We start from the raw sequence: 14,746 nt of genomic DNA on the forward strand, positions 1-14,746 counted from the left end.
AATGTTATATGTCAATTTCACTTCAATAAAAATTTTTTAAAAAACAAAAAATAATCTGTATTAATATGTATAGGAAACCAAGAGAATGGGAAGCCAGAAGTATTGACGGAGCTGACGGTTCAGGAAATGACTCTGTCTTGTGAAGTTCTGACTGCTCTGCCCATTCGACCAGTGGTTTGGGCGAGGCGTAGAGACTTGGAGATGCTGGTTCTCAACACGAATCCTCACATTATTCAATATGAGGTATTATTCAATATGAGCCAGCTGTCAAATTTGAAGTGCTACCATATAGATGTAATAAATTCATTTGTTCATGAACACTAAGAGTCGAATAAGACAGACAGAAGGCCTGAAACAGCCAAGATTTGATGGTGGAGAAAGCTTGGGTGGGGCCTCAGTAGGAGATGGAAGGACACAATGAGGACATGAGGGTTCTGGAAAGAAATTAGGAGATTAAATCTGATTCAGAGAAAGGGTCCAAGTTACTCTCTGGTTTAATTTTTGGAGGCTGGTTGGGGATTTTATTGGTTGATTTTTACATTCAGTATCATCTCCTGGGATCTACTGGAAATAAAGCTCTGGAACACATTACAAAAGAAATTGGTCCAGACCATCCAAACATAAATCAGTTGGAGTTGCTGATATCTCCCAGGGCCACAACTGAAGTACATTTTTGAAAGCTTAAGATTTTCCCCTTCCCTGTATCAAAGTTTATACTTTCTCAGGGAAGCATAGTTGATCAATGATGCAACAAACAATGAGGTTTTCCTCTTCTGCCAATTTCTTACTTGATAGTTTAATAACTTGCCCTTGAACCTTCCTTCTTTTCAAGAGATGGTGAAGTTCAAGAGATTTAAAGCAGGAGTATATGTTACGGTAGTCAAAAATATGACAATCCTGAGTGCTACATATTTGAACATATACGTATTGGGTAAACACTCTTTTTTATTTATTTTAACCTTCCTGCTGGTCCTCAGATTCTCTGGTTTTCTGAAGCAAATAAGATTTACTGCAAGCTGAGGCCCCCTGAGTCCTAAGCCTGAGTCAGCTCTGACCTGACGCCTGGTTATTTGGGAAAGATATTTAACATTAAACAGTTCAAATTTTTCATTTACTAACCATTCCCTCTCCTGGAGCTTACGCCCTGGATCAGTTAATGTCTGTTAATAAGTGTCCTGCTCTGGCAAATAGAAGCAAGTCAGTGATGAGAAGCCACTTGTCTGAATTCGGTGAGACCTGGAGGCTCCTTTCTGCAGAGGTGGGGTGTTGGTGAGCGGAGGGGCAGATGTAATATATGACTAACAAATCAGTGTCGATGCCAGAATGAGCAATAATAACTCATTCGGTAGCGGGCAAACTGGCAAATGACTTCATAAATTCTGCTCAAAAAAATTTCAATATTGTATCCTATGGATCCTAGAAACATAAACATGGAACCCCAGGGGGATTCGCAAGTCAAAGCTGCTTCTGAACTGCTCTCCTCTTGCCAGTCGTTGAGTGGGTGGGGAAAACTGCAAATAGTCAAGCGGGGCTTCCCATCCCCAATGTGGAAATTCCCCAATAAGGAAATTCTGACATGGACTACAACATGGGTGAAGCTCGACATCATGCTGAGTGAAATGAGCCAGTCACACAAGGGCTAATACTCTATGATTCCACTTCCTTGAGGTGCCCAGAAAAGTAAAATTCATAGAGACAGAAAATAGAATGGTGGGTTTCAGGGGCTGGAGGGAGGGGACATAGGGAACCAGTGTTTCATTCTTCAGAGTTTCGGTTTTGCAAGATGAAAAAGTTCTGGAGATGGTGATGATGACGGTTGTACGGCAGTGTAAATGTACATTCACAAATGGTTAAAATGGTAATTTTTTATGTTACGTGCATTTTACTACAATATAAAAAGAACTTAGAAGTCGGTTGTTAGAAATGATCAACAAAACTGAGATATCTTTAGCTAGACTGATCATGAAAAACAAGTGGGAAGACTAAAATTTCTAAATATCAGAAATGAAGGTGCATACATTACTGCTTGCTTTACAGGAATAAAAAGGATTATAAGAGACTACTATTAATAATTTTACCCCAACAAATTAGATGACCTACATGGAGCTGACTCCTAGAAACACACAAAGTACCAAACCTGACTCAAGAAGAAACAGAAAACCTGAAGAGATCTACAACAACTACAGATATTAAACTACCAATCAAAAAACCTCCAACAGAGAGAAGCCTAGGACCAGACCACTTCGCCAGCAAATTCTACCAAATATTTAAAGAGTACTTAACACCAATCCTTCTCGAACTTTTCCAAAAAATAGCAGGATAAAACACCTCCTAACTTGTTCTCTGAAGCCAGTATTACCCTGGTAACAGTGCCAGACACAGACATCACAAGAAAGGAAAATTACAGACCAATATTTTTTTTAAAATATAAATGCTAAAATCCTCAACAAAATATAAGCAAACAGAATATAGCAGCATATTAAAAGGATTATATACCAAGAACAAGGGAGATTGATTTCAGGAATGCAAGGGCAGTTCAACAGACAAAAATCAATCAATGTAATACACTATATTAATAAAATGAAGGAAAAAACTCAGTTGCACAGCAAAAGAAACCATCAACAAAGTGAAAAGACAATTCACGGAATGGGAAAAAAATTTGCAAAACACATATCTGATAAGAGGTTAATATCCAAAACATACAAAGAACTCATACAACTCAATAGCAAAGAACCAAATAACCCAATTTAAAAATAGGCAAAGACCCTAAATAGACATTTCTCCAAAGAAGGTATAGGAAAGGCCAACAGGTACATGAGAAGATGTTCAACATCACTAGTCATTAGGGAAAGGTAAATTAAAACCACAATGAGATATCACCTCACACCTGTTAGAACGGCTGTCATCAAAAAGACAAACGTGACAGACAAATGCTGGTGTGGATGTGGAGAAAAGGGAACCTTTGTGCACTGTTGGGATTGCAAATTGGTGCAGCTACTGTGGAAAATAGTATGGAGGATCCTCAAAAAATTAAAAATAGAACTGCTACATGATCCAGCAATTCCACTCTGGGAATATGTCTAAAGGTAACAACAATACTAATTCAAAAAGATATCTGCACCTGCATGTTTAAAGCAACATTATTTGCAACAGCCAAGACATGGAAATAACCTAAGTGTGCATCAGTGGATGAATGGATAAAGAAGTTGTGGTATACAGACAACGGAATATTATTCAGCCATAAAAAATGAAATCATGCCATTTGTGACAACATGGATAGACCTTGAAGGCATTATGCTAAGTTAAATAGAGAAAGACAGATACTATATGATCTCTCACTTATATGTGGAATCAAAAGAAAAAAAATCTAATTCATAATAAAAGAGATGAGACCAGAGGCAGCAGGTGGGCAGAGGGGGAATTGGAGGAAGGTGGTCAAAAGGTACAAACTTCCAGTTGGAAGATGTACAATGGATGCAATTATAACATGCAACATGACGACCATAGCTAACGCAGCGGGATGACACACAATAGCCCCTCCTTATCTGCGGTTTTGCTTTTGAGGTTTCACTTACCCGTGATCAACCACAGCCTGAAAATAACGCTACTGAGTCATTCACCTCCCTGCATCTCATCTCATAGGCACCGTATCATCTCACATCCTCACAGGAAGAGGGGTGAGTATAGAACAATCAGATATTTTGAGAGAGAGAGACCACATTCACATAACTTTTATTACAGTATTTTTTATAATTGTTCTATTTTATTATTAGCTATTGTTTTAATCTCTTCCTGTGCCTAATTTATAAATAAACTTTACCATAGGTATGTATGTATAGGAAAAAAATGTAGTATATATAGGGATTGGTACTATCTTCAGTTTCAGGCATCCACTGGGGGTCTTGGACGGTATCCCCCAGGGATAACGGGGACTACTTTATAGGAAAGTTGTTGAGAGAGTAAATCCTAAGAGTTCTCATCACCAGGAGAGACTTTTTTTTCCTTTCTTCTTTCTTTTCTTTTCACTGTATCTATATGAGAAGATGGATACGAGCTTCTGTGGTAACCATTTCACAATACATGTAAATCTGACCAACACGCTGTACACCTTAAACTTGTACGGTGATGTATGTCAATTACTTCTCAATAAAATTAGGGAAAAAAATGAGTGATATGGAACATTCCAGAGGAAAAGACTCAAGTGATGCATAAAAACTATTTGACAAAATTCAACACCCTTTTATGATTAAAAACATTCAACAAACTAGGAATAAAAGGAAACTTCATCAACCCAATGAAGGGCATTTATGAAAAGCCTACAATTAACATCTTAGCTAATGGTGAAAGACTGGAAACTCTCCCTCCAAGATCAGAAGATAAGGGCGCCCACTCTCACCACTTCTGTTCAACATTGTATTAGAAGTTCCATCCTGAGCAATTTGGTAAGAAAGAGCTATAAAAGGGAGAATTGATATGAGTGTATTTTGGGGGGGTGACGAAAATGTTTCAGAATTAGATAGTGGCGATGGTTATACAACATTGTATATATACTAAAACCCACTGAGTTGTACTCTTCAAATGGTTAAAAATTGTAAATTTTATGTTATGTGAATTTTATCTCAATTGATAAATAAATAAAAGCTTCCAGAGATACAAGCCCTGCTATTCCTCAGAAACTCATTCCACCATTCAACCACCATCGCTATCATGTGAATCTCAGGTCAAACCAAAATCTCGAATGTTGCATCTTTTTTTTTTTTTTGGCTGGGAAAGATTAGCTCTGCGCTAATATTTGTTGCCAATCTTCCTCTTTTTTTTTCCTCCCCAAAGCCCCAGTACATAGTTGTAGATTCTAGTTGTAAGTCCTTCCAGTTCTTCCACGTGAGCTGCTGCCGCAGCGTGGCTACTGACAGACCAAGGGTGTGGTTTCACGCCCAGGAACCAAACCTGGGCCGCTGAAGTGGAGCATGCTGAACTTTAACCACTCGGCCATGGGTTGGCTCTGAGTCCATTTTCTTTCTTCAGAAAACACAGACTTATCTAATAGTATATTTTCTATGTTTATTTCATATATATGTGTGTAAATATGTATATCTGTGTACACATACGCATATAGAGAGAAAGAGGGAGAGATGGAGAGTTTTGATGGCTAACACATTAAAGTTTATAATTATTTTCTTAACTAAAATAGTAATAAATGGGTTCAAGATGGCAGACTGAGCACATATTTCAGTTTTCCTCTCCTGTTCAAATTCCAAGAAATAATTTTTTTTTTCAAAAATCTATAATACCCCTGGAAAACAAAGCAAGAATGATCTCGGCGGATCCGAAATTAATAGTTCCTAAAAACCCAAAGGCAGACAGCCCGGACCGGATGAGGAACACACAGAAGACGGCTGCTCTGAAGGTGGGAACAGCATTAGCTCCCTATATGGAGCGTATCCCGGAAATTAAAAGACGTGATCATATTAAAACTATTCTCGTTACAAATGTGAAAAAAGAGTCAAGAACAAGACAAGGTGGCTGCGTATCTCTGCTACCGAAAAAAGAAATAAAAGATATAAGAATAGGAACGAATGGAAACAAACCGTTAATATTTTGAGACGACACGATAGTCTACCCAGAAAACGCAAGAGAATCAACTGACAAACTATTAAAACCAAGAAGAGAGTTTAGGATGCAATCACATGCAATAACATCACACAAAAAACTATTGCTTTCTTCAGCACAGCAATAACGGATCAGAATTAATCCATTTTGTCTATTTTCTTTCTTTTTTCAGGAAAAAAAATTACAGATATAGTTGAAACTCCTTACGAAGCTCTTCATTCCTTGAGACCTTCTTTCATCCAACTCCCTCCACCTCAGAGGTAACCACTATCTTGCTTTTGGAGTTTTTCATTTCCACTCATGCTTTTTACATTTCAGCATGTGCATGTGTGTCCTTAAACATATATTATTGAAATTATTTCAAAATGTAAAGTATATATAGTATTATTTTGAACATTGTAAAATTGTATACAAACGGTATTAGATTATATATATCATTCTGCCCATCATCCCCCATTAACATCTTCAGATTCATGCATGTTGATATTTACATATGTTTATGGCACTCTTTCTCACTATCTAAAATCAGTATGGATGTATACTTTTTGAAATATATTTTTTCTCTCATTTCCAGAAATATATATGAAAACCAAGAAATGCCCTCAAAGGACGTATAGGTTAATGCAAGGGACCGAGTGTGTGTCCCCCCAAAATTCATATGTTGAAATCCTAAGCCCCAATGTGATGGTATTAGAGATGGGGCCTTCAAGACATAACTAGGATGGAGCTCTCATGAATAGGATTAGTGCCCTCCTACAAGAGCCCTCAGAGACCTCTTTCTCCCCATCTCTGCCTTGTGAGGATACAATGAGTAGACAGCAGTCTGCAACCTGGAAGAGGGTTCTCACCAGAACCCAGCCACGCTGGCACCCTGATCTTGGACTGCCAGCCTCTAGAACGGTGAGACATAAGTTTCTGTTGTTTATAAGGCACCCAGGCTATGGAACTTTGTTACAGCAGCCCGAACTGACTAGGACAGTTAAAGGCAAATGTCACAAAGGACAAAGGAGCTTGGAAAAAACTGGAAATAACCTCAGTGTCCATCAATAGGAAGAAAGCTAAATAAATTATGGTACATCCATAGCATAGAAAATGATTTTAAGCATTTAAAAATAATTTAGTAGTTCTATATGTACCGCCTTGGAAAGATTTCCAGGACATAAAGAAAACAGAAAACAATATGATCCCTTTTGTGTTAAAAATTAAAATTGTGTATTTTTAATCACATATATGTAAAAGTGTTTTAGAAAAACAGAAAAGTGATAACATTGAGTGCCTTTAAGTGAATGGTTTTGAGGGAGATAAAGGCAGATTTTTGCTTTATTGTCTATTGTTAGAATTTTTAAAATAAGAATATGTTCTTTTTTTTCTTTTTTCTTTTTTTTTTTTGAGGAAGATTAGCCCTGAGCTAACTACTGCCAGTCCTCCTCTTTTTGCTGAGGAAGCCTGGCCCTGAGCTAACATCCGTGCCCATCTTCCTCTACTTTATACGTGGGATGCCTACCACAGCATGGCATGCCAAGCAGTGCTATGTCCGCACCCAAGATCCAAACCAGCGAACCCCGGGCCGCTGAGAAGCGGAACATGCGAACTTAACCGCTGCGCCACTGGGCCAGCCCCCAAGAATATGTTCTTATGTTGTATTTTTTTGGGTAGATAAATTGATGATGCATAGATAGACAAATGCTAGACCAAAAAAAGTGGTCAATAAGAATGAACAAAGGACCAACTCCCCGGGTATCCAATCCAGTAAGAGCTGACTATACCATAAGCTTTTTAAATGGCTTTAACTGGCATTCTTATGGCCTAAGACCGTAACTGATGTTTCCGTTTTATTTATACGTTTCTTTGTATTTGTTTAATTAAAATACAGGAAAGCAAGACAAACCATCATAATGCACATACTTACTGACAGATCTCAAAGTTTTCTGTCGGAGAGCACATCCTCGAAAATTCAAGCGCAGCACATTCAGACGCCACCTTTGCAGAGTAGACACTATATATTTATCTGTGGCCATGTGCTTTACTGAGGAAAAATCAATCTACAAAGGATAAACAGAAGGCATTAAGAAATACCTTTTGCATGTAAATATTTTTAAAGCACAGAGAACTAAAGTTTCTCTACCGCATCGCTCATTTTTGTTTGTTTTCATGGCCATTCCCAGATTCAATTACAAACAGATTGGTTTTTTTCATGGTCATTCCCAGGCTTAATTATCAAATGTCCAGTTCCGATCAATAGCTGAGAGGGGAGGGACCTCACATCCACCCCCCAACAGAGTCAATTGTCTTGGAGTGGCCTGAACGTCCCCCATCATCCCAGGTGAGCCACGAGGCTGCCGCCCGCCACCTCAGTGTCAATGAACCCACCCCGGGTTCATTATTAATGTGTGCCTGCTGCCTTTTTCATGAGCACAGACTATATGTTGAGTCCTTGACTATGGGAAAGACAGTTTAGAGTGTGTGGTTTATAATGGCCTTTTCACTACTCATAATTTGGAGGAGGTAGTTCTAGAGATAAGGAAAGATGCTGATTGTATGTAAAGTTGAAGAGCGCGGAGGTTTATATGAGCTCTGAGAGGCGAGGGCTGGTTGATACAATAATATTGATATCATATATCATAGTACTATCGAGGTCTTTCGGCTAAAAGGTTAAGTTTATAAACATCCAATTTCTCATTGTCTTCAGAACAAAGCTATTCTTTGTGCAAAAATGTTTGTTAAGGTTGTGCCACATTTGAGCACTCACAAATACAGGCCAAAACAATTGGAGATGATGAAGAGCAACATCGAACTGTGGAAAGAGAAACTTGCTGAACATAAAGAAACTTAACTTGCTATCCTGGCTTTCTTCTTCGCCACCATGTGCTTGTATTTTCTCCATCTTTACCTAATGAGGTTTCTGGGCAGAATGCTGGCTTTTTCTGCCAGCCTTCTGCAGGATTTGCCCTGATCTTAATATTGTGCATATTCTTTCTCATCAGACCATTTGGATTCACCTTTTTCTCCTTTACAGGTTTTCCAAAGGAAAAAGTAATATCCCCAGTCGGAGTTAGCTAGGCCCGGAGCACATTTTCTTCTTGCCATTGCTGCACCAAGTGAGAGCACGGTACAGCCAAGAACAGAATGGTGCTCTGACAGGATGTAAGATGTTCAGTTGACCTATGGAGCTAGATCCCCTGGTCCCTGGTCAACTCCTCTTAGTTTCTCTGTCTGAGTTTTAGAGTTTCTACAGAATGGCCCCTGCCATCTATTCATAGGTCAGTCCGAGCACGTGGTATCATTGGGCCTCCAATCATTAGCAATTAAGAAGTGGCGAAGTCAGCTATTGACTGGACTTTAGGCGATAGAGAAAATGTTGCCACTGCAACATTGGTTAATGATATAAATGATCACAGTTAAGATTAAAGTAACATCCAAGAAACAGAAAAAAGAAGTCATTGGGGATAATACATGCTTATCTTTTGCTGTTGGCTGAGACCTCTCCCCGGTGTCTCTTTGCAATGAAAAACACAGGCATGTTCTAGGTTACGAGAATAGCACAAAAATAGTTCAATGACAATAGTTGAATAGTATAGGAGCTCAGTGGTACAGAGGTGCCAGCCTAGAAGTCCATAGCAGAAAATGCCTGAGAGTATATGTGTCTATATGCATGCAAACACACAAAGACCATCAAACAAGCTTTGTTTATATGTCGTATATTTTAGCCCTGTTTCATGCCAGTTGTATTTTCCTTTACTCCATATTTTGTGCTGCTTTGTTGTGTTTTTGAACTAATAATAGTAGGTAATATTTATTGAGTGCTGCCTACATGCCAGGCTCTACTGTACGCACTTTTGCATTTTCTCAGTTTATTCCTGCAGCATCTTGAGTCGGGTAACATTAAGCCTAACTCAGATATAATGTAGCTTTGTTTCAATCCAAGAATTATATCCAATTTATTTCTACCATTTAAATTAGAAAATACTCATCTCTTCAAATAACATTATTATCTTTTTATCTTGTCCTTCAGGCTTGTGCCTGGATGAAAGAGAAACAAATGCACCTAACTTTTATAGCCTCACGGGAGGAGGAAAGAGGAAGGTCATCCCTACTACACTTGGCTTTATAGCAGTCTGTTTTCCTTTAGGAACCAGAAGAAAGATATGGCTTCCGGTAGTGTCTACTTACAGCATTCCACAATGACCTTATTTGTGTCATCAGCAACCAGGAGCGACTAACTTGACCGCATACTACCGTATCTCTTAAACTGAGGTGCGAGAAAATCTAAACACAGAAAAGAAATACATGATTTTGAAAAATACGTGAATTTTGATGTAACTCTTCCACTTACCTTTTTTTGTGTGTTCATAATGATGATGTAATCCACGCATTGTAGGAGCAGGGGTTTAAGTGCTGGAATTTTATTGGAAGATAGGAATTTTACCTCAAGTACTAGAACTTATCTGATGATGCCTTTGATATAATGGGATCTTTTAAACTGATGGTTGCAGAAGGATGGTGAAGAAGAAAGGCGAGTTTACTTTATTTTCTGAATGAAAGTGGCATTCTGCTAGAAAATGAATGATTTCCCTAAATGGTAACTGGTACATAAAAGGCACTCAATAATTGTTTGCTGAACTGAATTGGATTTTTTTTAAGTTATAGGGTTCCTGGGAAAGATCAATGAACCCATCTTGGCTTCTATTTCTATTTCTGGTAGACTAGAAAATCTGGAAGTCCTCTTGATATGAAACATCAGTAAATGCTAAAACAAACATTTTTAAAAATATATCTTTTGAAATTTTTTTAAAATTTCAGCTTTATTGAGGAATAATTGACATAAAATTGTAAGATATTTAAAGTGTACATCACGGTGATTTGATACACATGTACATTGTAAAGGGATTCCCCCATCCAGTTAATTAACACACCTATCCATTCATATTTAGCTTTTATGTGTGTGTGTGTGTGTGTCACAACATTTAAGTTCTACTCTTAGCAAATTTCAACATACAACACAGTGTCATCAACTGTAGTCACCATAATTTACATTAGCTCCTCAGCCCTTATTTATATTATAGCCGAAAGTTTGCACCCTTTTTCCAACCTCAACCTAGTTTCCGTACTCCACGGCCCCTGGCAACCACTTTTCTACTTTCAAAAACAAACTTTTTTTTTTTTTTTAAATATAACCGAGTTTTCAAGAAAGTAAGGAAAACATCCGGGACCTCAATCTTTGTAAACCGAGACTCATGATGAGCTGTTCATGGCACAGTTGCCCCGGATAGAGGAACAGTGGGGATGGCTGCTGCTCTTTTTTTTTTAAAGATTGGCACCTAAGCTAACAACTGTTGCCAATCTTCTTTTTTTTTCCTTCTTCTCCCCAAAGTCCCCCGGCACATAATTGTATATTTTTAGTTGTAGGTCCTTCTGGTTGTGGCATGTGGGATGCTGCCTCAGTGTGGCCTGATGAGCGGTGCCACGTCCGCACCCAGGATCTGAACCAGCGAAACCCTGGACCGCCGAAGCAGAGTGCACGAACTTAACCACTCAGCCGCAGGGCCAGCCCCTGGCTGCTGCCTTTCTTAACAAATAGATTCAGATTTTACTGGCCATGCAGGGAAAGAAAATGTTGCCAGGCTTGTACAAAGCTGGGAGTCATAACTGAGTCAAAGAGAGAAAAAGGAAGAGAAAGAGAGAGAGAGAAATCTAGGATTATAAAAGGGAGAGATTAAAAAAAAAAAGCAAACAAACAAAAAACTACCTATTGGCAAAAGAAAAACTGAGGTACCTAGCCTGGGATGAAAAAAATTTCCTGAAGAATTCATAACCAGATCAACTATCATGTGGATTGGAATTTGAGTTTCAATCATTGGTGGAATCTATTTTGAATTTATTACCTTTGTAATTGGATTTGAAACACTAGCATGCAAAGAGCTTCCAACTTGGCAGTAACTCTGGGGCATCTGGCAGAAATAACTACCATCTCGCTAAAGAGACACATCCTCAAACCAGGCCTGATAGGATTCTTATAGATTAAGCCCCAACAAAATGAGCTCTCAATAAAAATTACAAAACACACGGGGGAAAAAATCCAACAAGTGTCAACAACAGAAAAACAGTAGTTCCATTAACAAAATTTTCAGATAGTGATTATAAGAACATAAAGGTGATAAAGACATAGAAAGAAAAATAGATTCTTGAGAAAAGCTGCTGTCAAAAGAGGACTGAGCAGATTTGTAAAGGAACCAGTTAAAATTTATGGGAATAAGAAACATAAGGATTAAAGTTAAAAACTCAATGGATGAGTCAAATACCAGATGAAACCCAGCTGAAAAAGAATTAGCAATCTGGAATATGTATTGGAAGAAATTACAGAGGATAAGACATAGAGAGATAAGGAGACGGAAAATATAAATAGAAAGGTGGTTAAGAGACACATTACAGGGGCTGGCCCCATGGCCGAGTGATTAAGCTCGAGTGCTCTGCTTCAGTGGCCCAGGGTTCACAGGTTTGGATCCTGGGTGACGACCTACACACTGCTCTTCAAGCCACGCTGAGGCGGCATCCCAATTAGAGGAACTAGAATGACCTACAACTAGGATAGACAACTATGTGCTGGGGCTTTGGGGAGAAGAAAAAAAAGAGGAAGATGGGCAACAGACGTTAGCTCAGCTCTCTTCACCAAAAAAAAAAGCTCCTTTGCAAAAAAAAGAGAGAAAAATTACATAACTTGAAAAGGTCCAATATTCTAGATATCTTTATAGAATTTCCAGAAGGAGAGAATGGAGAGAATGAAATCAAAGCAAAATTCAAAAATGCTCTAGAACTGATGAAAAGCAACAGTTCTCAGATTCAAGAAGCCCAAGAAATCTCAAACAGGAAAATCAAAAGACACCATGGTATTGCAGTGAACTTGCAAAAAGCTAAAGCAAAGGAAAGCCTTAAATGCAACCAGAGAGCAATTACCTGCAGAAGAAATTCATTTAGCAACCACAGAAAGCAGCATTCAGCAGAAAATACTTATCAGTCTCAGATACTACATGCAAGTAAATTGCAACTAAAGGATGAGCATTAAGTAAAGATGCTTTAAGACAAAGATTGAGAGTTTGCCTCCAACAGACCTTTCACAAAAGCACTTCTAAAGGACATTGAATCAGAAGAAAGGCTTGAAATTGAAATGGTAATGATGGGCAAAGAAACCAATAAGTATAGGGGTAAAGCCATTAAACTTATAAAAATGTATAATGATGATGACCAACGGGCGGGGGGGGGGGGGGGGGACAAAAAAAAAAAGGAACACAGACACTAGATAAGAGTAATATTCTAAGACTGGAGAGAGTCATCAGAGTTCAAATGTTCTAAATTCCAGTAATTATACAGGAAGAAAGCATAGATATTAATTTACTTTAGGGTTTATTAAGGTAAATGTGCATGTTAAAAATATTTAAGAGAAACCACTGACCTAGTCGAAATAGAATGTATACCTTCTAAAACATGAAAATGAGAAAAGGGGGTAGATTTTAAAACACCATATATAGAGACAAGACAGGAGGAAAGAAGCAGCCTTTTTTAAATAGGATAAATAGTATATAAAATGAGAAAAATGAATCCAAGTATATCTAGCAAAAATAAAGTTCACAAAATTCACCAGTTAGAAGTCAAAGGTAATCCCTAATAATGCTTTGCTTTCATATTCTTCCCTCTGATATTAACCTAGCTATCAACTTTCCTTTTCTTTGTCTTCATCTTGTCCAGTGTCATATTTTAGGTGAATTTTTAAAGCTTATCTGATAAAGAGGGTCACTACACCATAATTAGAAAAATAATTCACTAAAGATAAATAACAATTCTGAATGCATAAGCATCTAATAACATAGCCACAAAGATACAAGGAGAAATTGACAAATCCACAATCATGATGAAAGGTTATATCAAAACTCTCCATTATTGATAAATCAACCTGAGGCAATAAATCTTTCCTGGATTTCTCAGTACTCCTGGAGAAAGCTCTAGTCTCTGGAAACACAGAAATCTGTATAATATTAAAGGTAATGTTTTGTCTTCACTTTATCCACAAACACTGTACTTTTCACATACCGTGGGGATTAAATCTGTAGTCGTCTGTCTAGTGAACTTCTCTGATCCAAAAGGATAATAAAACTTCTCTTGTCTCCCCAAGAAGGTCAAATGGTTATAGTCGGGCGTAGTGCCCTAGGTCAAGCTCCCAAGGTGCCAGGAAGATCCCTAATATTTTACATTTCAAGGACACATATGTCCCAGGACCTTTGAGACATCTCTAGGTCATAAAAGCTGTAGACACTGGGGCTTATCTGGCTCTTGGACGGATGTACACTCATGCGTCGCTTAATGACGGGGATACTTTCTGAGAAATCGGTCATTAGGCGATTTTGTCGTTGTGCAAACATCACAGTGTGTACTTACACAAACGTAGAGGGTGGAGTCTATTACACACCTAGGCTCTATGGTCTATGGTCCAGCCCATTGCTCCTAGGCTACAAGGCTGGACAGCATGTTACCGTACTGAATACTGTAGGCAATTGTAGCACAATGTAAGTATTTGTGTATCTAAACATATCTAAACATAGAAAAGGCACAGTAAAAATACGGCATAAAAGATAAAAAATGGTGCACCTGTTTGGGGCACTTACTATGAATGGAGCCTGCAGGACTAGACGTTGCTCTGGGTGAGTCAGTGAGTGAGTGGTGAGTGAGTGTGAAGGCTAGGACATCACTGTCCAATGCTGTAGTCTTTACAAACACTGCACACTTAGGCTACACTAAGTTTACTTTTTCAAAAAGTTCTTTCTTCAATAATACATTCACCTTAGCTTCTATAACTTTTTTACTTTATAAACTTTAATTTTTTAAAAGTTTTTGACTCTTTTGTCATAACACAAATTAAAACACACATTGGTACAGCTGTACAAAAATATTTTCTTTATATCCTTATTCTATAAGTTTTCTATTTTTAAAATTTTTATTCTTTTTTTACTCTTTAAACTTTCTTGTTAAAAACAAAGACACAAGCACACACATTAGCCTAGGCCTACACAGGGTCAGGATCATCAATATCACTGTCTTCCCCCTCCACATCTTGTCCCGCTGGAAGGTCTTCAGGACCAATAACATG

At 38.1% G+C, this 14,746-nt stretch overlaps 1 protein-coding gene across 12 annotated transcripts in view; it reads right to left on the reverse strand.

Moving 5' to 3' along the window:
• FBXL13 (F-box and leucine rich repeat protein 13) overlaps positions 1-14,746 on the reverse strand; it is a 223,485-nt gene that overhangs the window by 132,600 nt on the left and 76,139 nt on the right. For all 12 annotated transcript variants that reach the window (XR_006889805.1, XR_006889806.1, XR_006889807.1 and 9 more), the window contains 2 exons: positions 9,781-9,876; positions 7,520-7,652 (listed from right to left, as the gene is read on the reverse strand). Coding sequence is in view for 8 of the 12 variants with exons in the window: in XM_046669994.1 (XP_046525950.1) it covers positions 7,520-7,652; positions 9,781-9,876 (229 nt within the window). In the remaining 4 variants the exon portion in view is untranslated. The remainder of the gene's footprint in view (positions 1-7,519; positions 7,653-9,780; positions 9,877-14,746) is intronic.

The sequence above is a fragment of the Equus quagga genome, chromosome 8, assembly GCF_021613505.1.
Source record: "Equus quagga isolate Etosha38 chromosome 8, UCLA_HA_Equagga_1.0, whole genome shotgun sequence".
In the NCBI taxonomy this organism is placed as follows: Eukaryota; Metazoa; Chordata; class Mammalia; order Perissodactyla; family Equidae; genus Equus; species Equus quagga.